Below are 21705 nucleotides of genomic sequence, written 5' to 3'. Positions count from 1 at the left end.
CGGGGTCTGTAATGCACAAGATCACTTTCATCGTGTCTTGATGCCCCTGTGTTGCACGTTCCTCTGCTCCACACCTGCTAGCTGTGGAATGGACAGCGGGAAGCCATTGGAAGATGGGGGTCACGTGACTGCATGACAAAGTGAGAAGGGGATAGGGAGTTGCCATTTTTGGCGGTAGCCCCGCACTGTGCTTAATGTGCAGTTCCAACCCTCAGAAATCCCGTCCACCGTGTTTCTCACTTGGCCAGGTTCCTGCCGAGCAGCATCTGAAAACCGTAGTCAAAGGTCATCTGACTTTAGGATACCCAGGCTGAAGCAAGTGAGCAGTCTCCAGCCTACCTCTTCTCCCCGAAAGAGAAAAAGCCTACATTACAACTCACAGACTTATGCTCCCCTCTCCCCCACCCCACTCTACCCCACATGCAACCAATTCTCGTCTCACTTGCATCCGTCAGGATTGGGATGAACCGATACTCTGCCCCCCCCCCCGAGTAAACCATCCCTTCTGCACCAAGCAGAAGCTCTACTCTGCAACTGGCAAACAAAATATAAAAATTAACAAAATGGAACAGGTGCACTTTATGACTGGCCTACCTGAATGCAAGGTCGTGACACAGCTGGTTTAAACTGTCTATACTTCCCCTCCTCTTACCACACAAGTCTTTGCAATGCACCCCACAACCCATGCTCCCTCTAAGCTGTGCAGTCTTGTGAGCAAAAATTCTACTTTGTGAGCTACTGGCATTGAAGTTGTGAGCCAGCGATTTGGCTGCTGCCTAAATTAGTTTGCTCTGGAGCCCTCCTTCCTGAGCTGAGACAAAGATGGGTGAGCTGGAGGCTAAAAAACTGTGCGTTAGCTCACACTAACTCAGCTTAGAGGGAACACTGGTGGCAATTGGGAATGGAAAAGCTATCTTTGCCCCCCCGCCTTTCAAAGGAGGACATCTGCACTCACTTGTACTTAAAGTTTAGATTTTAATTTATTGTACGACTTAGTTATCTATTGTATGGTCAAATCTATCTTGTGACAACCTGAGGTATGTTATAGGCCTGACATATCCTTGGAATGGTTTACCACGATTATCCATTTCATAATCTCTATAGGTAAAGGTAAAGGTTCCCTTGCTCGAAAGCCAGTCGAGTCCGACTCTAGGGTTGCGGTGCTCATCTCCGTTTCAAAGCCAAAGAGCCAGTGCTGTCCGAAGACGTTTCCGTGGTCATGTGGCCGGCATGACTAAACACCGAGGCGCACGGAACGCTGTTACCTTCCCACCAAAGCGGTACCTATTTATCTACTTGCAATTTCTTGCTTTTGAACTGCTAGGTTGGCAGGAGCTGGAACTAGAGACGGGAGCTCACTCCGTCATGCGGCACCCGGGTCTCAAACTGCTGAACTACTGACCTTCCACAGCCTGCAGTTCAGCGTCTTAACCACTTTAGCCACCGCATAATCTCTATAGGACTGTATTAATACTGGGAAATGTTTATTTTAATATTGTACGCCAATAAAAGGTATTTGAAGTTAGTGACATCTGCACTCACTTGTACCCATCTGTACAATTCATTCCGAGCTAGTCACGAGCTATGTTCCCTCTAAGCTGTGGAGGCTTGTGAGCAAAAATCCTACTTTGTGAGCGACTGGCATAAAAGCTGTGAGTGATTTGGCTACTGCATGAATTAGTTTGCTCCTGTCGAGCACGTACTCTTACACTGTAAATTGTTAAATGACATTCGAGTGGAATTTATAGAAGCCCCCCTTAGGTTGGTAGCAGGCCAATCGGATAGAATCAAGGTACAATTTCTCCTTGCTTCACGAGATCCGGAGATCATTGAACTGACCGCTAAGTTTCTCTATTGTTTTATAAAACGGAAGAGTGACCCTGATCATATTAATGATTCTTAATTTATAAGTCTAAAAACTTAAGTTTAAAAGTTTAGAATGCCAATTTATTTTATGATTCAGGCATCTTTTGTATGGTCAAATCTAGCTTGTGACAACTTGAGTTAGGCCTGACATAGCCACGACTATCTATTTTATAATTTCTTTTGGATTGTATTATTGGTAAATGCTTCTAATATTGTATGCCAATAAAAGGTATTTGAATTGAATTGAATTAGTTTGCTCTGGAGCCCTCCTTCCGGAGCGGAGACAAAAATGTGTGAGCCGGAGGCTGGAAAACGGTGAGCTAGCTCACACTAACTCAGCTTAGAGGGACCACTGGTCAAAAGGTCTAGAAACCTCATTATTTAAACAACAGTCCACATTCTCCACAAGCTATCCAGGAAGTACACCTTGCACTTTCCCTGCGCTTGCACAAAAAACGACCACCTACGCACTGCCTGGCCCAACACGGCCAGCCCCCCTCTGCTTCCCAGGCTCCTCCCAACCCCTCCTCCCCCCCGGTGTACCTGTGACAGTGCTGGTGGCTGGGCGAGCGTGCAGGGCCACGTCGGGCTGCGGGACAGCCTGGGGGTGCAGCCCAGGGACCTGCTGGAGCTTGGGAATGGACATAATCGACTGGCTGCCCTCTGCGGGCGAGGGAGGCACCAGCAGGGGCTGCTGGGAAGACACTGAAGTCGGTGGCAAGTGCGGCGGCCGGATCTTCTCTGCCATGAGCTGCTCCTTAATTTTGTTGATCAGAACCAGGTTGTCGAGCTGCAGAAAGAGAGGCAGGTGACCACTAGCAAAGACGACCGTCACCCGTCCCGGGAACGAAGGGCGCCAGGATTCACAGAACCGGGCCGATGTCGTTCAACCCCTGGCTCCATGCAGGAAACCTAGAGCTCACGCTTTTCCTAGCGGATGACCGTTCCAGTCTCTGTTTGAAGACCCCCAGTGAAGGAGAATCAGTTACATGCCTAGGGGATCAGTTCCACAGACAAACTGCTCTGACCATTAGGGAGTTTCTCCGTCTACCCTCCGTTAACTTGAGCCCACTGGATCTGGTCTGCCCCTCTGGAGCAGCAGAGAAGAAGTCTGTGTTCTCCTCCGTAGCCCTTCAGATATCTTAAGGTGGCAATCAGGTCTCCTTTCTAGGTGACCGCAGACCAGATGCTCCCACCTTTCCTGTAGGAATTCTTTTCTGGACCCCAAGGACCTTTGCCACCCTCTTCTGAAAAACCCTTTTCCTATTTGTCCACATCTTTCTTAAAGTCCAGGACCCAGAACTGAATGCAGCTCTTCAGGTAAAACCTAACCAGTGCAGAACGGAGAGGAATTAGGGAGGTGTTATGGTTCAGGGGCAGAGCGTCTGCTTGACATGCAGAAGGTCCCCAGTTCAATCTCCAGCATCTCCAGTTAAGAGGATGACCACAATGGAGTCTGAGTCACAAGAAGACAGCTTTATGTGTTCTAAGTATTACTTCTACCTTGTCACTTGGATATTCTGCTTCTATTAATACATTCACATTTTTTTTACAGCCAGTTTGGGGTAGTGGTTAGGAGTGCGGACTCTAATCTGGGAGAACCGGGTTCGATTCCCCACTGCTCCACATGGAGCTGCTGGTGTGACCTTGGGTCAGTTACAAATTCTTTCAGAGCTGTTCTCTCATGGACAGTTCTCAAGAGAGCTCTCTCAGCCCCACCTACCTCACAGGGTGTCTGTATTGGGGAGGGGAAAGGAAAGGCGATTGTAAGCGGCTCTGAAATTTCTTTGGGTCGTGAACAATGCTCCCTCTAAGCTGTGGAGTCTTGTGAGCAAAAATCCTACTTTGTGAGCTACTGGCATTAAAGTTGTGAGAGAGTGATTTGGCCACTGCATAAATTAGTTTGCTCAGGAGCCATCCTTCCTGAGCTAAGACAAAAATGTGTGAGCCAGAGGCTAAAAAACTGTGAGCCAGCTCACACTAACCCAGCTTAGAGGGTATAAAGAGGGTGAAGAGCAGGGTATAAATCCAATCTCTTCCTCTGCTGTTCTTCAATAAATCCAATCTCTTCCTCTTCTGTTCTTCCCCTGATGCTGCCAACTCACTTTTAGCCTATCCACCAAGGCCCTCGTGGTCCTACAGGGGACAACGTAGCCGGGGGTGGGCTCCAAGCAACTGGTAAGAGCCACTGTTGTCCAGGAGACGACCTGTTGGATTTGGCCCAGCTGACCCATTTCTTAACAAAGCGGTTTCCAAAACGTCTAGACTCCTTTCCAGATAAGCTTAGCAGCCATAGAAGCTCTGCTGAAGATTCCAGGCAGTGTTTTAAGTGAAAACTCAGGTGTACGCTTACCTGGCTGGGCATGGTGGGAGGGGGAGGCCAGAAGTAGGGGTTGTTAAAGCGCGGCTCCGCCATCCTGAGGAGGAAGCCAAGAAAGAAAGAGAGAGAGATGGTTATAGGTCAGAAATCGGCCACACCTCCAGACGGGACTGCCTCCCTCCTCCCTCTCCACCCCACCCCACCTTATGGACTGGCCACATCATTAGTCTCACCCAAGCATAAATTGGGCAGGAGCTCAGTTGCAGAGTTAAAATTGTAGTGGGAGAAATAAATTAAAGGGGGGGAAAACACTTCAACCAATTATCGACTCTATAATGGCTTTTAAAAAAAAAGTTCTAATTTTTATCATAGACCAAACCCTCAAACAGAAAGAAAGAAAGAATATAACAATATATAACAACAGCAGTGGCAAGTTTACAGATAATCCTCTATAAAAGCTTTCCAAACATCTGAAAATATGTCCACGCACAATTGTCGTCTATACGCCCTACATTCAAATGCTGATAAGATTTTAAAGTCCTCAGTCCACTGGATTACGGGAGGTGAGCATTTATCGTTCCATTGTCGCAACAGAAGTCTTTTAGCAACAGTAAGGGCATGGAGAGGTCCATTGCTGTTGACCATCACTTAGTTCTATATATAGTGACTTCACCAATTTTAAAGTCACACCCTTGTCAGTTAAGTCATGGGTTAAAGACAGGGAGATGCATTTAGCTAAGAAAGTATATTAAGTATTTTTATTTACAGTGCAACTGCCCAAGAATAGTATCTGGGGTCTATCATGATCTCACTGTTCATCCCTAATGGAACCCCAGACACTTCCATTACAAATTTACTCATACAACTAAGCTGAAACCTCCTGACAGTATGTTTTTGGAATGGTTAACACCCTCGTCTCTTCATTGTTGCAGCCACACAAAAAAGCAGCTATTGCGTTGTCAGATAACCAAGTTTTTAACATTACGGGGTCCTTTGGAGCTTGGAACCCTATATGTGCAACGATTCATTCTCTGCATTCACTAGAGCTAGGGCAGTGATGGCGAACCTTTTAGAGACCGAGTGCCCAAACTGCGACCCAAAACCCACTTATTTATCGCAAAGTGCCAACACGGCCATTTAACCTGAAGACTGAGGTTTTACTTTAGAAAAACAACTCATACATTAACTTAAGATGATCCAAACAAAGTAAGGAAAGCAATCCCAAATGCTTTCATTTACTTAAAATTATTTGGCAGAGAATTCGACACTTTAATGATGGTCTGGGCCTGGCTGGGGCGATGGCACGCGTGCCCACGGAGAGGGCTCTGAGTGCCACCTCTGGCACCCGTGCCATAGGTTCGCCATAGGTTCGCCTGAGCTAGGGTCTCGAGAGACTTGATGCAACTTTTTAAAATGGAACAGCAGACCTGCGGCAAAAGGCAGTGGGGCTCAGGCCGTGACCCCCGGGGTGATAACAGGGGCTCTCGCAGGACTGCCTTGATTTTCGCTTACTAAAGGTGGAGGGGGCTCTGTGCCTGCCAAATCAATGTATAAGTGGAAGGGAGATCTTAGCAGAGGAGGGGACCTGCGATGTGGCTCTCCTCTCCCATACAAATACCTCTTTGTACCCTGCTTTGGGAAGCAGAAAACCACAGATGCTTCCTGGCCACGGCACAGATGGGAGGCTGAGCCGAGGGAGACAAATAATACAGTGGGCAGAGGCCTACTCCCCCTCGCCAAAAAAAATAACACCAACAGGCTGGGGGGTGGGGATGGGGGGAGAATCCAGAGTCTATCTAAGCGGACATATGGAAATCAAAGGAGCTGTCTAGAAAGAGGAAAAGAACAGCTCTGCTGAGAACACTGTTCTCGGAGCTGCTGCTAGTCTAGAGCCAAATGGGTGGGAGGGGTCTTGCCTCAAGGCATGCACAGAGAGTCACTTCTCATTATGCAGGGGGAGGGAATGTGCCTTCTGCACAAAACCCCTGTTATGTGTGACTGCACAGAGACCATTCAGAAGAGGAGAATAGCATAGTGCGGGGGTTTCAAACGTAAGGCCCGGGGGACAGACCTGGCCCATCCAGGGCTGTTATGCAGCCCACAATCAACTAGTGCAGTGCAAGGGAGGGAAAAGCAGACTCTTCGGTGGGAGCGAGAGGAGTCTCTCCGATTGTGGCTTCGGCATGGCGGAACAACCTCCTCTGCAGCAGGCAAGCATCACGGGAGCCTCTGCCCAGGGCTGCACCACTGGCTCTCCAGTCTGCCCACATGGCTTTTCCTCTGGACCCCCCCTCCCAGCCCATAGGGCCTTGCGGTGAGGATGCACCAACTCAGAGCTTACCAGCTGCTGTGCTTTATACAGTTTATATCTCTGGTACCTGGCATTACGTTTTATGGCACGCATGGCCTGGTCTGACAAAGTGACATTTATGTCAGATCCGGCCCTCATCACAAATGAGTTTGACACCTCTGGCATAGTGCTTAGAGAGTCAAAGTGGGAGATGGGCGACCCAGATCTGAATCCTCGCTCTGCCATGGAAGCTTGCCATGTGACCTTTGGCCAATCTCTCTCTCTCTCAGCCTAGGCTACCTCACAGGGTTGTCGTCATGAGGACCGAATGGCAGAGGGGAGAACAATGTCGGAACCTGCTTTGCTCCTCCACGGGGGGAAAAAGCAGGGTATATATTTCTCCATCTTAAAAAGAAAAACTGTGTTAAGGAAGTGGAGGGAAATGTTACCACATTTCCACACTGAGGCAGAAAACAGGAGACTCGTGGGAGTGGGCAAATTCTTATTTGCCAGGAGAACGTAAAACAACGCTGTCTCTTAGTAAGTTGGTCTCTTGCAGCCAAACAATGTGTGGGTTTTTCAGCTAAAAAAGCAGTTGAAGAAACAAGAGATTTGGAGCAGGGCGGCAGACTGGGAGGTGGGTTTGACCTTCCCTGTCATTTCTGAATGCAAATCACAGTAATATATGCAAATAAGCTCCAGCTCACGTTGCGTTCTGGGCATGGGCAGACATTTCATGATGTGCTGGCAAAGCAGCTGCCTGCTCTGACATTAGACTGTGCCAGGGTCACCCTGCAAAGATGGGTAGACCTACCCAAAATTAGAGACTGCCTTCCGGATTAGGGCCCCTTTATGCAGTTTCAGTTGGACCCTAAACTTGAAGCTCAACCAGCAGAACGGGCCGCTCTGCTGCTGACCAGGCAGAAGGGTCCTAGAACCAGGCCTGGCCTACCTAGACCAGCCACAAGCTTCAGTCCATGAAGAGCCTGACTCAAGTCCTAGAATCCCCAACATCTAAGACACACTCCTGCTTCCAAACCTTACAGTCTGGAGGGGTGGGAATAACTATCACAAAGAAAACCAGGATTCTCTACCGTGAAAATTAACTCTGCAATGTGCACAGATTGCCCGTATTTGCTTAGTCTATGTCATTTATCCTAGTAGTCCTGGAGGAAGGCAAGCAAGCGAAAGGAAATGAGTATTCACCGGGGGTCTCCCATCCAAAGACTAGTCAGGGCCAACCCTGCTTAGCATCCAATATCTAATGAGATCAGGCCAGGGGTCATTTCCTGCGGGAGCGCACAGGAGCGGAGCTCCAGCAGTAAGGAGCCCAGGGGGCAGGCACATGCAACAAGCCCTGCCCCCTGCTCCCAGCAGCCCTCAGTTGGGCCATGAGGAGCAAGAAGCAGCCAGGTAAATTGCAGAGCCTCCCCCCAGCCCGCCTTCAGGTACAAGCTCTCCCTCTTCTGTGACACCCCCCCTCCCCCCCCCCCCCGTCCAATAGCTAGCAATCCAAAACAGTCCAGTGGAGCCTGAGTGGTGTGTGTTGCCTTCTGACACACTTCCGGTGATGTTAGGGGGTGTGCCATATGCAAATAAGTTATGCTAATGAGTTATGCTAATGAGCTCCTGCACCTCTTTTTCTACGAAATGACCCCTGGTAAGGACCAGATCCAGATACTTGCCTTTCAGAAAGACACACACACACAAAAAGCAAGCAGAAAAGCTGCAAAACCAACAATCTGGATTCTACACCCGATTATCAGATTCCATCCACACACAGTGTAACAGGGTCTATACCAGCCCTTCCCCCTGCCCAGGATATGCAAAGAGGGACCTTCTGTGATCTCTTTATAAACCTCAGAGGTATTCAGATCCAGCTTTGAAAATGAAACAAAATTTTGAATCCCACCTCTCTGAGGTTGCCCACCTGGAGGTGGCACATGGAGATCTGCCATTACAACCGATCTCGGGACAATCGAGATCAGTTCCCCTGGAGAAAATGGCTGCTTTGGAGGGTGGATTCTATGGCACTGTGCCCTGCTGAGGTAACTCCCTTCCCTAAGCCCCACTTTCCTCAGGGTCCACCCCTAAAAATCTCCAGGTATTTCCCAATTCACAGCCGGCAATCCTCCCCCGCCCCAACTGTGAGGTAAATTAAAGGTAAAGGTTTCCCTTGCTCGAAAGCCAGTCGAGCCCGACTCTAGGGTTGCGGTGCTCATCTCCGTTTCAAAGCCGAAGAGCCAGCGCTGTCCGAAGACGTTTCCGTGGTCATGTGGCCGGCGTGACTAAACACCAAGGCGCACGGAACGCTGTTCCCTTCCCACCGAAGCGGTACCTATTTATCTACTTGCAATTTCTTGCTTTCGAACTGCTAGGTTGGCAGGAGCTGGAACTAGAGATGGGAGCTCACTCCGTCATGCGGCACCCGGGTCTCAAACTGCTGAACTACTGACCTTCCACAGCCTGCAGTTCAGCGTCTTAACCACTTGAGCCACCACAAATTAGGGTACTTTTTAAAGTCTTCCTCTTTCAGAGCAACAAAATCTTTAAAAACACCAAAACGCTTAAGGTAAAGAAAACAACACACGTTTGAAAACAACAACAAAACACAAGCGTCAGCCAGTGTTGCAATCACTCGGTGTAAACCCACTATAACAGCCGCTGCTGTTCTACACTGCCTGGGCATCAGAACGCGGGAGGGGAAGCGGGAGGACGAGATCAGAGGGGGACTCCTTTTAAAAGCTGCTGCCTATTTTTGGGACACGAGGGAAATGGGACGTGTGGATCGTTACAAAATCCGCTCAAGAGGGTGGTAGCTGTTCCCCTCCTAAAATACCACCAGGCGACAATATTTTTGTCCTTCTTCAGCACAAACCTTAGGATGCTATCTGGAACAGGAAATATCGATTCTCGGCTCCCCACCACCACACCCCCTCGGCCCATATTTATTCCTGCAGTTGGAAACTGCCAGAAAAGTGGGAGGGGAGGGGGGAAATGATGGTGATACGGACAGAAGGAAGAATACAGAGACCTTTTACTGGATTTGGGAGAAGCAGGACTGTCAAGAACCGCCACGAGCCCCCCCCCACCAACCTCCCTTATGGCTCCCCTTACCACCTAGAGCCAACCAGATCTTATAGGGAAATGGCCTGCTGTTTGCACGAACAGGCTAAAAATAATACTCAGTTCTCTCTACAAACACCAGAGTCCCCCTGTTCCTTTTTCTCACATTTATATCCTATCCTTCATCTGAGAATCTCAGTGCAGTGTAGGCATCCGCGTCCCTAATTTTACCCCTACAAACAACCCTGTAATGTAGATTAGGTGGAGAGAGCGGCCCAAAGTCACATTGCCCTCTTCCCTCTGTGAAAAGACAGTGGGATTAGAGCAACATACGGGATGCCCCTTTGCCTGACTCCCCAGAATTTTGTGCCCCTAGCAAACAAAACCACACCATCCTTTTCAGCAGTCCTAAAAAGAAGACTCTTAACCAGAGTTCCCTCTAAGCTGAGTTAGTGTGAGCTCACAGTTTTTTAGCCTCCGGCTCACCGATTTTTGTCTTAGCTCAGGAAGGAGGGCTTCAGAGCAAACTAATTCATGCAGCTCGCTCACAACTTTAATGCCAGGAGCTCACCAAGTAGAATTTTTGCTCACAGGACTCCACAGCTTAGAGGGAGCCTAGCTCTTAACATACTGCAAAACACCCACCCATTAAGTCAGAAAGGGTGTGTGCATGCACGCTCGGACAGATTCCTCCCCCAGGGTGACCCAGGTGGTGAAGTCTCTTACGGGGCTGGGGGGGGGGCAAGCTTGGACAGATTCCTCCTCTCTACAGTAATCAAAGTTAGCGAGGGGTCTTGGCAACGGCAGCCATTCTTAACCCTTGTTCCCTTCGCACGGCACGGCACGGTACAAATGCAGGGCAGCTGAAATGGACAGATGTTATTTCAAGTTATGACATGATCTCACCAGGCCAAAGAGGGTGTGCCCCAAAACTTTCAACATCCTGAATCTAGCCCACCGCTACCCGAACATGCCAAACATGCTAACATACAAGCCAGGGAAACCAATACACAAAGCGGGGCAGGCAAGTGCTGGCAGAGAGCCAGCCGCAGCGGCCCAAAGCAAGCAGGAACAGGCTTGCCTAAAGCGGGTGTGCCAAGACACCAACTGGGGATGTGAAGTGTACGACAGGACCGGCAGGCTCGCTCACAGAAAGCGAGAAAGCCAGAAAGCCACCCACCTGCCTTACAACCCCTGTCTTTGAGGCGTGTCTGATCAGGACACCCGGCAGCAAAGGAGGGGCAGCAGGTGCAAACCCCAACAGGCGTGGCACAAAAACATTCTCAACCGGTGTGACTCAGAGAGGCCGCTCTGCCTAGAGGTTCTGCCGCGATCTGTGGCTGGAGGCGAGACTTGCAAATAAGCCCTTGCCTGGCTGCTGGGACTGAGAAGAATGGCCTCCAGATAACGGAGGCTGGAAGGTGTTTGCAAATTAGAGGAGGTGACACACGGGGAAAGGTAGGTGGGTAAAATAATGGGGCGGCAGGAATGTCTCCAAGGCTATGCGGGGGACATGCCCATCACGGCTTTTCAAGAGACTCCTTTCTTCTGTGCATACGTGACATTCTGAAAAGCAGCCCTGGGTATTGCAAACAAAGGAAGATATGGGAGGAGCAGCGATTTTTCCAGTAAGTGAGGACAAAACCGTGCAGGTGCCGCTGAGGTCCAAGCCACTACCCTGAAGTGAGCCCTTAACACTATGGTGCACCAACAGAGAAGAACACCCCGAATGTCGTCCCCGGCAAGAGGTGAGTCACTGTGCCTTGCCTCGACTGAAGCTTTGAGATAGCCGTTGTGGAAAATCCTGCAGACGGCACAGGGAAGCCTTCTGGCCTCAAGTATGCAACAGCATAGCTGCTGGGTCCACACTAGATAGAACTGGTGGGTACTTTATGTATCTCCTGGCCACTGCTGTTGCCTGTGATGCCCCAAGACTCCCAAGCAGGTAGAGAAAGAGGTACTTTTCTCCCTTTCTCACAATACAAGAACTCGTGGGCACTCCATGAAATTGCTGAGCGGTCGGGTTAGAACGGATAAAAGGAAGTACTTCTTCACCCAAAGAGTGATTAACACTTGGAATTCACTGCCACAGGAGGTGGTGGCCAATGTTCCCTCTAAGCTGTGAAGTCTTGTGAGCAAAACTTCCACTTTGTGAGCTACTGGCACTAAAGTTGTGAGCGAGCAATTTGGCTACTGCATAAATTCATTTGCTCTGGAGCCCTCCTTCCTGAGCTAAGACAAAAATGTGTGAGCTGGAGGCTAAAAAACTGTGAGCTAGCTCACACAAACTCAGCTTAGAGGGAACACTGGTGGTGGCGGCTACAAGCATGGATGGCTTCAAAAGGGAATTAGATAAGCACAAGAGGGAGACCCACAAGGATATTATAGCTTTGGAAAAAGTGCAGAAAAGGGCAACTCGAATGATAAAAGGGTTGGAACACTTTCCCTATGAGGAAAGGTTAAGGCGCTTAGGGCTCTTTAGCTTGGAGAAACGACGACTGAGGGGTGACATGATTGAGGTTTATAAGATTATGCATGGGAAAGAGCAGGTAGAGAAAGAGGTACTTTTCTCCCTTTCTCACAATACAAGAACTCGTGGGCACTCCATGAAATTGCTGAGCGGTCGGGTTAGAACGGATAAGAGGAAGTACTTCTTCACCCAAAGAGTGATTAACACTTGGAATTCACTGCCACAGGAAGTGGTGGTGGCTACAAGCATGGACGGCTTCAAAAGGGAATTAGATAAGCATATGGAGCAGAGGTCCATCAGTGGCTATTAGCCACAAGGTATAGATAGGGACTCTGGGGCAAGTGATGCTCTGTCATCTTGGTGCTTGGGGGGGCCAACAGTAGTAGGGCTTCTAATGTCCTGGCCCCACTGGTGGACCTCCTGATGGCACTGGTATTTCTGGCCACTGTGTGATACAGAGTGTTGGACTGGATGGGCCTTTGGCCTGATCCAACATTGGCATCTCTTATGTTCTTATGTTCTTAAGACGGCAGTGAATCAATCGAGCACCTCAAGGCTGTGTACCTGAACAACCAGGGGAAGCCGGACTCCACTTAGGATGAGAGCTCCTCTCCTAAGATCAAAGCCCATTGGACGTATTTCAATCAAACGAGATAAGGACTGCATAGCACACCGTAAACTGCGTCATCGTAATTCTATAGCCATATGCCACGAGAAAAGAGCCAGAGTGTTCTGAGAAATTTATCAATTAACTGCTCCAAGGGTCATGTGAGCTCAGAGTACTCACCTATAGAGGAAGCTACTCACTGCCTCTCTGCATTATCTACTACTCAGAGCCTTGCCTTGATTCCGGTCACCTTCTGCGAGCAGCAGGTAATTCTGCAGCTACACTGGGATTGGATCTTGTTCCTGATGTAAGAATGCGGCGAAACCAGCCATGCCCAAAGGGTTGGGGACTGCAGCTCCTGCACCCAAACTCTGGAACTCCCTCTCTCCGGAGGTGAGTATGGCCGTCCTTACAGGCCTTCTGGAGCAAGCGGAATACATTTTTATTCGGGAACCGATTTGAGACTGGGGTGGCGCTGGCGGCATTGGATTTGTGCCTGCCGGCTTTTCTAAAAAAAAAATTCTTTGCTTAACGTTTTTAATTGTGTAAATTGGATCTTTTAAATTACTTTGTTAGCTGCTCTGGGCTGAGGACAGTGGGGGGGTCCGTGAGGAATGAAAATGCATTATAAATACATCAAAATAATAAAAAATAAGCCAAGTGCAGCCAGAGAGACCGTAATGTTGGTGCTTATCCAGAGCCAGCAGCAGAGGAGGCAATTGCTCCACATTTTCAGGCTGCACATTATCACGCAACAGGTTAAACATGATCACCTGCTGCCTGCAAACCCCCTATAGTTGTTAACCAAGTTCCTATGATACTACAGAATGTTCATAAACGTTCTAACTGATGAGGGAGAAGGGATAAACAGAATACTTGGAAACACAGTGCAGCTATGATGAACAGGAATCAAATTTGGGTGGAGGGGCACATCTGCATTACTTGTGAAGACTGGATGCTGCAGTGTGGAGCGATTTATCTTTCGTATTTTCCTGTGTTTACTGCTGTGAATTTTGGCTTAATCAAATCAATGACTGACCGACTGATACTTCAGGTTGCGGGGCCACAGCCAATCCAGGAGCAACTGAGGGACGGGGCCTGGTGTGATGGCATTATGTAAAACCCGGAAATGCTCTAGCATTTTGCAAAAACTCTATGATTGCTAAAGCACCGGCCAGATTTTACCAGAAGTGATATGAGCACGCTGGCATGATGATGGGACATGTTCCTTTCCATTTCCTCTTGCTGGTGCCAAAGGTGCTGGTGGGTGACAAGACTCCCGCTGTAGCAGGAGCCCTGGTATCCCGACAGGTACTGCAGATCAAGAGTGCAGCACAGGAGTCTGGGAGAAGAATCACAGCCAAGAGAAAACTATACAGTGGGGCAAACAGAACATGGAAAGAAGGCTAGATTTGAGCAGGGGGGAGAATGAAACCCTGCCCCACAGCTGTGAGACAGAATGTGCGTATAGAAAATATTACACTACAAGAAAGGCGGGAAAGTTAGGGACAACTCTACTGAGCCCAGAAAACCCTATGTACACCTCGGCAGACTCTCAATTGGCTGCGACTGTCCAGAAAAGAGACTGTGGAGCCCCGATGGATACAGCCTCGTAGACATCAACGGGAGAACACAGATACTGCAGGAGGCAGTCTCCATTTCACAGGACACAGGTCTGTCAAGTAGTTAAACAGAACCTCCCTGTTCACAAACTGCGCACCACTGACTGCCACATGCTGGGGGAGGCAGGGGAGCGGCCATCGCTTCCACACCCTGCTTGGGAGCTCCCCAAAGCGTGGGGCTGGCCTCTGCCAGAAGCAGGACTACAACCAAACGAACTCTGCTCTGTTCCGGAACGAAGGCAAGGGGGCGTTTTGTCGGGGTTCCCAGCGGTCAAGGCAGGGACCTGTTGCAGCCCTGCAAAAGGGAAGAGGTTAGCAGCGCCGTGGTTCAGTACTCACAGGCCGGCCTCGGAAGCCCGGTGGCCGCAGCTGCCTGGGGAGACGTGTAGATGGTGCTCCAGGCTGGCGGGCGGCGGACGGTCCCCTGCTGGTGCGGGCGGGTACAAGCACCAGTCCCTGGGGCCGGGGAGCTCACAGGCCTTCGCCAGTTCCTACCAAAGTGTTGTTAATACAAGCTAGGGTCCCATGTGGGACTCCCCTGCTTTTGAGGCCCCCTCTGTCTCGCTTGGCTGAAATAGAGAGAAATAAAGAGATTCTTTACACAGAAGTGGCAAGGCAGCTGGTCAGAGGGACGGGCCAGCAGCACTGCCCAGTCCTCGGAGAGAGTCAGACAGCCAAGCCCTGGGCTGCAGCCCATTTGAGAAAAGAATGGAGACACATAGGAACCAAGGTGTATGGGCGTGGTTGTGCGGGGGACAGAGATCGAAGGGCGCACGTTCCAACTGTCTCGGTGCAGGTCATGTAGCCTGTCAGGGTCAGCTCCGGAAGGTGGCATGATCAGGCATCTGCCGGGGCCTCTAAGAATGCGAGAAGGCCTACTCACCCAATAGGAAGGTCAGAGGCACTAGGGAAGGTTGCATGCCTCACGTCTTCCAAGTTAAGGGAGTCCAACCAAAGAGGGTCTTTTGGCCAAGGCACCCCCAAATCCTGAAACAGGACTGTACCCGGTAATACTCCTCAGCTCGCCCTAGTTCTCAAAGCTGTAGGGGCTCAACAGTAATAAAAGGACAGATCTCTCCCTCCACTTTTATTATAGGCTCGGGAAAGTGAAGTACAAAACAGTAATGGTTGACTACAGAACCAGCAAGCAGGAGAGAGGTGCCGTGGTCCTTTTTGGGATATATAAAAAAAATCATACAACTGATTTGATACGTGGGCCCCAAACATATCCTGACTGCAGGGGAAAAGGGGGACACTGGACAAGCAAGCATTCCCTCCCCCATTTTTTCTCCCCTCCTGCAAAAGAGAACGGAAGTGGCCGGAGGCTACAACTAGCTTCATTTTAGATCCTCTAAAGGGTTTGCATCCCAAATGGTCCCAGACTTAACACTTCTGTTAAGCACGTTACCTATCTGCTACCGGGGTCAAACAGAACCCAGTGAACCACAACTTCAAAAAGACAACAACCACACAGACAGACAATGAGATGTATTTGACAATGACTCCAGTTATATATTGTTGATAGTACAGGAGCCGCTTGAGCATTCATGCATTTAATATATTCAGCGCAGGATTGGTCATGCACACAATGGTGAAAGCTGGGGGGGGGGGAACTACCGCAAGAAGGATGTACAGTTGACCTAATCACATTCATAGCGAGAGATGGCTTTCCAGATACGAGAAATTGCAGATTCACAGCACTAGGAAAGTACTTGATTTTCCCGATGTCGGGAAATGCATTAGAAAACCGGGAGGATTGCAGGGTTGACAGAATCGGCTGTCTGCTCAGCCCTTAAGAGAAGATTTCATGGAGTGTGAGCATTAGGCAGGGAGACAGCATGCAGAGATGAATGCTGAGCAGGAAAGGATTCGCTGAGCCTACACGTATTCTACTCTAAGGAAGCCTATTGAAACAGGTGTTGGAGCAAGCTTGTCTGCAGATTCGTGACCTTTTATGCTATTTGTCTACAATCCAATATTAGTAACAAGAAAGACACAAAGAAGATTTACTGTTTGTAAGAACTTTAGATTGTCGGACTGTGCTTGTCAACACGGTGGAATCACTTTTTGATGATTATTCTTGTACGAATGTACAGGTGTATTAGTATTAATATTAATATTGATCCAATTTTTCAAAATCATTAAAGAGCGATATTCCCTTTGTTATCTTGCTTAGCTTCTGAGATCTGATATGATCGGTGTAGCCTGGGCACCCTCATCGTCAATGCTCCCTCTAAGCTGTGGAGTCTTGTGAGCAAAAATACTACTTTGTGAGCTCCTGGCATTAAAGTTGTGAGCGAGCGATATGGCTGCTGCATAACTTAGTTTGCTCCGGAGCCATCCTTCCTGAGCTCAGACTTGTGTGAGCCGGAGGCTAAAAGACTGTGAGCTAGCTCACACTAACTCAGCTTAGGGGGAACCAGGGGTCATTTCCTGCAGGAGCGCACAGGAGCGGAGCTCCGGCAGTAAAGAGCCCAGGGGGCGGGCACATGCAACAAGCCCTACCCCCTGCTCCCAGCAGCCCTCAGTCAGAGCAAGAAGCAGCCAGGTAAGTTGCAGAGCTCCCCCCCGGCCCAAAATAGTCCAGTGGCACCTTTAAGACCAAGTTTTATTCAGGTACAAGCTCTCCCTCCTCTGCAAGGACAGATTTGTACACCCCCCCCCCAAATAGCTAGTAATCCAAAACAGTCCAGTGGAGCCTGAGCGGTGGGTGTTGCCTTCTGACACACTTCTGGTGATATCAGGGGTGTGTGGCATATGCAAATAAGTTATGCTAATGAGTTATGCTAATGAGCTCCTGCACCTCTTTTTCTACGAAATGACCCCTGGTCTGAAGCACCAGTTCTTTGGTATCTGCTGGGAAGGCCTTGCTTGGAGTCCTTCCTTAGAAGGCTCTCTCTGATGGCACCAGAACTTTGGAATCAAGTACCCAGAGACACCCTCCCCACTCCCCGTTTTCTCAGCCACCGCATGATAGAATTCAGGTTTGCAGGAAACACACAGGCAATTTCTATTGAAGGAATGGTGCCTGTTGCTGCCCTGCGTATTTGTATGAGTTATTGCTCACATTGTTGGTTTAGATGGCAGTTGATTTCATGGTGCCCACTGCAATTGACCATACATTGCCTTGGGTACCACTTTGTTGACAGTGGTATGCGGGCAACCAGAAATACAGAGTGCTGGAGCTAAAGGTGAGGAAGATTAGGAACATCTCTATCAGCTGAATGAGATCTGAGCGGAACGTCTGTCACTCCACCGTAAAAGGTATTCAGCCTCGGTATGGCCAGAAGCACAAAAGCTGGGACACATGCCAAAGGGCTCTTGTTCCTTTGCCCCTTGTCCTCTAGTGAGTTGAGCTAGTGGACCAAGGACCAGGGCAAGATGCTGAAGCATCCTACTGTTTTTGTTTGTTCGTCTGTTACTTTCAATTCATTGGAGCTCCTTTACCTCTTCCAAGAAGGTTGCTTACATTTTTAAAAGCGAAACAAAAAATGGCTCCCTTGCCTTTAGCAGATGTGCCAGCAATGAAGGGTGACATGCAAAGATTTGCCCGGCATGAAGATCTTTACCCAACTCTTTGCAATATGTTCTGCTTCTTTTCAAGAATACAATCCCTTCTTCAGTCCATTCCCTCCATTTCCATAACATAATGCCTTGCTTGTGGCTATTAGCCACAAGGTATAGACAAGGTGCCTTAGTCTGGGGCAAGTGATGCTCTGCATTCTTGGTGCTTTTTTGGGGGGGGCAACAGTGGGAGGTCTTCTACTGTCTGCTGGACCTCCTGATGGCACATGGTATTTTTGGTCACTGTGTGACAGAGTGTTGGACTGGATGGGCCATTGGCCTGATCCAACATTGGCTTCTCTTATGTTCTTAAGCATGGCAGCAATACTGTTTTCCCAGGCAGGATTTTTTTGGGGGGAGGAGAAGGGGGTGGGGAATCAAATTATGAATGTACCTGATTGGCTGTGGAGGTCAAATCAAACCCACAGCTACCAATCTGATATGGATCTTTTTAACAGTAAAGTGCCCCAAAGACCTCCACGGATAAGAATTAAATTCTGCCAAAACAGAAGAGTGGGCAACCACATCCTCAGAGTGTCACAAACAGGTTTTTTGAGTGTGCTGAAATTAGTGTGCCCACAGTTTTCACTGCCTTTGTTTTTTTCTAAAATGAAAACAGTATAAAGAAAGTACGTGCTACATTGTTCTCATTTTTTTACAAGTATTATTCCACTAAAAATCATTTCCACATAAAGCTCTGAATCTGCTTGCCTGTAGCATATAAACCACACTTGCTTTTGGTTTTGTTCCTTAATCAAATGTTTCAGTTCAAGTATTTATTGCTGCTGGGACATAAAATTAGCAGGAGGTGATTTTTAAACTTCCCCAAGTCATAATAAAGTCAAAATAAACATGCTAAATCACACCACACTGTTTAGAGGATAGGATAGTTTTCTGGAAAGTTTTCCAGGTCTTATTTTTCCAGAAAACACACACTGTTGACAGTCATGACAGACAATTTGCTCTGCTGGATGAGAAGCACTTAAAATTATTACATACAATTTTTTTCCAGTATTTTCTGATAGGTAGTGGTGACATAAAGCACCCTTTTTTTTTGCGTCATTCCAACAGGAAATAGACCACGAGGACATTTCAGAAGGAGGCGAGGCCTTCCGCTCTTTCCTTTTCCCTGAGCGACTGCCATTTTCAAGTCAGCCGGGGATAAAATCCCTCAGCCAGTATTCTTACTAAGGTGGATCAACAGAGGTTCCTGTCCCTGGACAAGGACTAAAAACTGACATCAAAGTATACTGACAATTACTCAAATCAGGTTAAAGTCGGAGATTGGCTTGCTCACAGCCTTAATGAGAGCAGCAGACCAGGCTGAAAGTCACTGTAGGAGTTTCTCATTACCCCTCCCTCCCCCTACCTGATACATCAAAATCAATTCAGTCACTGAATACTGAAGGCGGGAAGTGAGAAATCAGAAACAGATATGACATTGAATAGTACCACTGATGCTGGTGTACCAGTGGTGGGAAACAGAAGTATCCTAGGTGGGACACAGGGTTCTGCTAACAGTTACTAAGAATTTGCTCTCCCTCAATCCCCATTTCCACCATCTGTCAGAGCCAAAAGGTATAGATAGGGACTCTGGGGCAAGTGATGCACTGTATTCTTGGTGCGGGGGGGGGGGGAACAGTGGGAGGGCTTCTAGTGTCCCGGCTTCACTGCTGGACCTCCTGATGGCATAGGGTTGCCAAGTACCTACCTACGAACCGGCGGGGGACACATGCTTCCCCGCCGGAGATTCTTGCTTGTAACACAGGCGCTGCACTATTCCATTGCCCAGATGTGACGTAGGCACGTAGCTGGGCGACACTCTGGTAATGGAGCTGGAAACTCGATGGTACCATCGAGTTTCCAGCCCCAATTGCTAGACCGTCGCCCGGCTACGTGCCTACGTCACGTCTGGGCGACTGAATAGTGCAGCGCCTGTGTTTTCCCCGCGGGAATGGTCCCGCGAAGAACTACATATCCCCTGCCAAATCAAGGTAAGTACTTGGGAGCCCTGTGGTGGCACCTGGTATTTTTGGCCACTGTGTGACCGAGTGTTGGACTGGATGGGCCATTGGCCTGATCCAGCATTGGCGACTCTTATGTTTTTTATGTTCTTATCTCCTTCTGCCCCTGCCTGCCACAGATTATCCACCTGTGACCTTTGGGCTAGTAGTAATAGAATGCCTGTAAACATATGAAGGTCCTTTTTGGGAAAAGTGGGTTACTTGTTTCTATCATGGTGGGACCCAGGTTTTTTGACAGAGAGACCAGTGGGATGTCAGAAAGGAAGAGAATCACTCCTCTGTGCAACAGCCAGAGTAGGAGTGGTCTCTCCACATCCTGCCAACCCTGCAAGCTGGGCCTTGAACCCAACCTGACTGAGGCTGATGCCCCAATGTTAGTACAGATGTGTGAGCGCTCAGGCCTCGGAGTCCTCTTCAGGCACAGAGAGGAGCCAGCCTTATAACTGGCAGCAGGAGGAAGCCTCTGGACGGAGCCACAGACCCGGAAGAAATACTCTGAGCATGGTCTCATGCCCTTGTCTGGTCAACAGAGCAGGAATTTCCTTCTGTCTGGTGTACCTCAGGGAGCCTGAGCTGAATCCAGGTCTAAATTTGGGTACAGTTGCTTGCCACCACAGTCTGGCCCAGAAACTCACAGGCTCCACAGAATTCTGTTGCCTCAGAGGTTGCTTGTGGGAAATAGCCAGGCACAGATGGAAAAAAACCCATTACATTACTGGTAGAGTTCAATACTAGAACTGATTTATGCAACAGCCAAATCGCCCGCTCACAACTTTAATGCATGTAGCTCACAAAGTAGAATTTTTGCTCACAGGACTCCACAGCTTAGAGGGAACACTGCCTCTAACTAGTTTTTTTTCCAATTACCCTTTGAATGGGTGAAGAAACCAGAAGAAATACTTTGTATTAATAAGAGGACCACGGTTCTGGAATATTGCTCTGTGTGGCCCACATATTTTTCTTAACAGTCGTCACTCGGGAAGATCCTGGAAATGTCCTTGCCCAATCTTTCCCACTTGCTTACACTGCCCTCCAGCTTTCCTACTGCAGACAGACGCTGAAGAGGCCAGCCATGTTAAACAGCGGTGCTTAAACAGTCACTGAAAAGCAGCTTGCCTCTTCAACATATAGTAGATGCTGCCACAAGGCCTTTGGCTTTTCGGCATTTAGGATTTCCACCATGGCCTGTGGGGGGAGGGGGGAGATCTGAATGCACAGTGAGGACCAATGGAGTAGTTACAGCCGACTTACGGCAACCTCGTAGGGTTTGCAAGGCAAGAAGGAAACGGAGATGGTTTGCCGTTGCTTGCCTCTGCGTAGCAACCCTGGACTTCCTTGGTGGCCAACCCTGCTTAGCTTCCAAGCGCTGACAAGATCGGGCTAGCCTGGGTCATCCACATCTGAGCAAACTACACGTTACATGGGAAAGAGACGTAATCTTTGTGTTTTCTTCGTAATACTACATCTTAAGGACCTGCATTCCAAATGGCCACGGCTAAGCCTAATTTAAACACAGCGCAAAAGTACCCACCCTTGGGACTTCATATTCACACAACATCTGGTACAAACTGGGCTCCTACCCATTCAAAGCAGCAAAATCAAGCCTTGCCAAGCAATAGTAGCTACAGATTCTTAACAGAGCTGGTGTATAAACTATAGTCCTTTGCTGTTCTGCCATGTTTAGGAAGCCATGGCTGCCAGGAAAAGTATTGGGAAGTAAAAGACAATCTAATGTGTTTTAATAATTATTAAGCATAGAATTTTCTGAAGATAAGTAAAAAACTAATTGATATAATGAAATAATAGTTACCTAGTGATATATAAAAAGGAAATTGATATATTGGTAAAAAGAAGGGAATATGTAGGAGGTCGTAAC

At 48.6% G+C, this 21705-nt stretch overlaps 1 protein-coding gene across 1 annotated transcript in view; it reads right to left on the bottom strand.

Moving 5' to 3' along the window:
* LOC107113361 (zinc finger protein 362-like) overlaps nt 1-21705 on the bottom strand; it is a 46583-nt gene that overhangs the window by 12581 nt on the left and 12297 nt on the right. Inside the window, exons 2-4 of the mRNA XM_015414686.1 lie at nt 14581-14810; nt 4220-4283; nt 2410-2656 (exon numbers count right to left, since the gene is read on the bottom strand). Coding sequence (XP_015270172.1) covers nt 2410-2656; nt 4220-4282 — 310 coding nt within the window. The 5' untranslated portion in view covers nt 4283; nt 14581-14810. The remainder of the gene's footprint in view (nt 1-2409; nt 2657-4219; nt 4284-14580; nt 14811-21705) is intronic.

Source organism: Gekko japonicus, unplaced genomic scaffold (assembly GCF_001447785.1).
Source record: "Gekko japonicus isolate JY-2015 unplaced genomic scaffold, Gekko_japonicus_V1.1 scaffold1156, whole genome shotgun sequence".
NCBI lineage: Eukaryota > Metazoa > Chordata > Lepidosauria > Squamata > Gekkonidae > Gekko > Gekko japonicus.
This window is presented reverse-complemented; position numbering and strand designations above follow the sequence as displayed.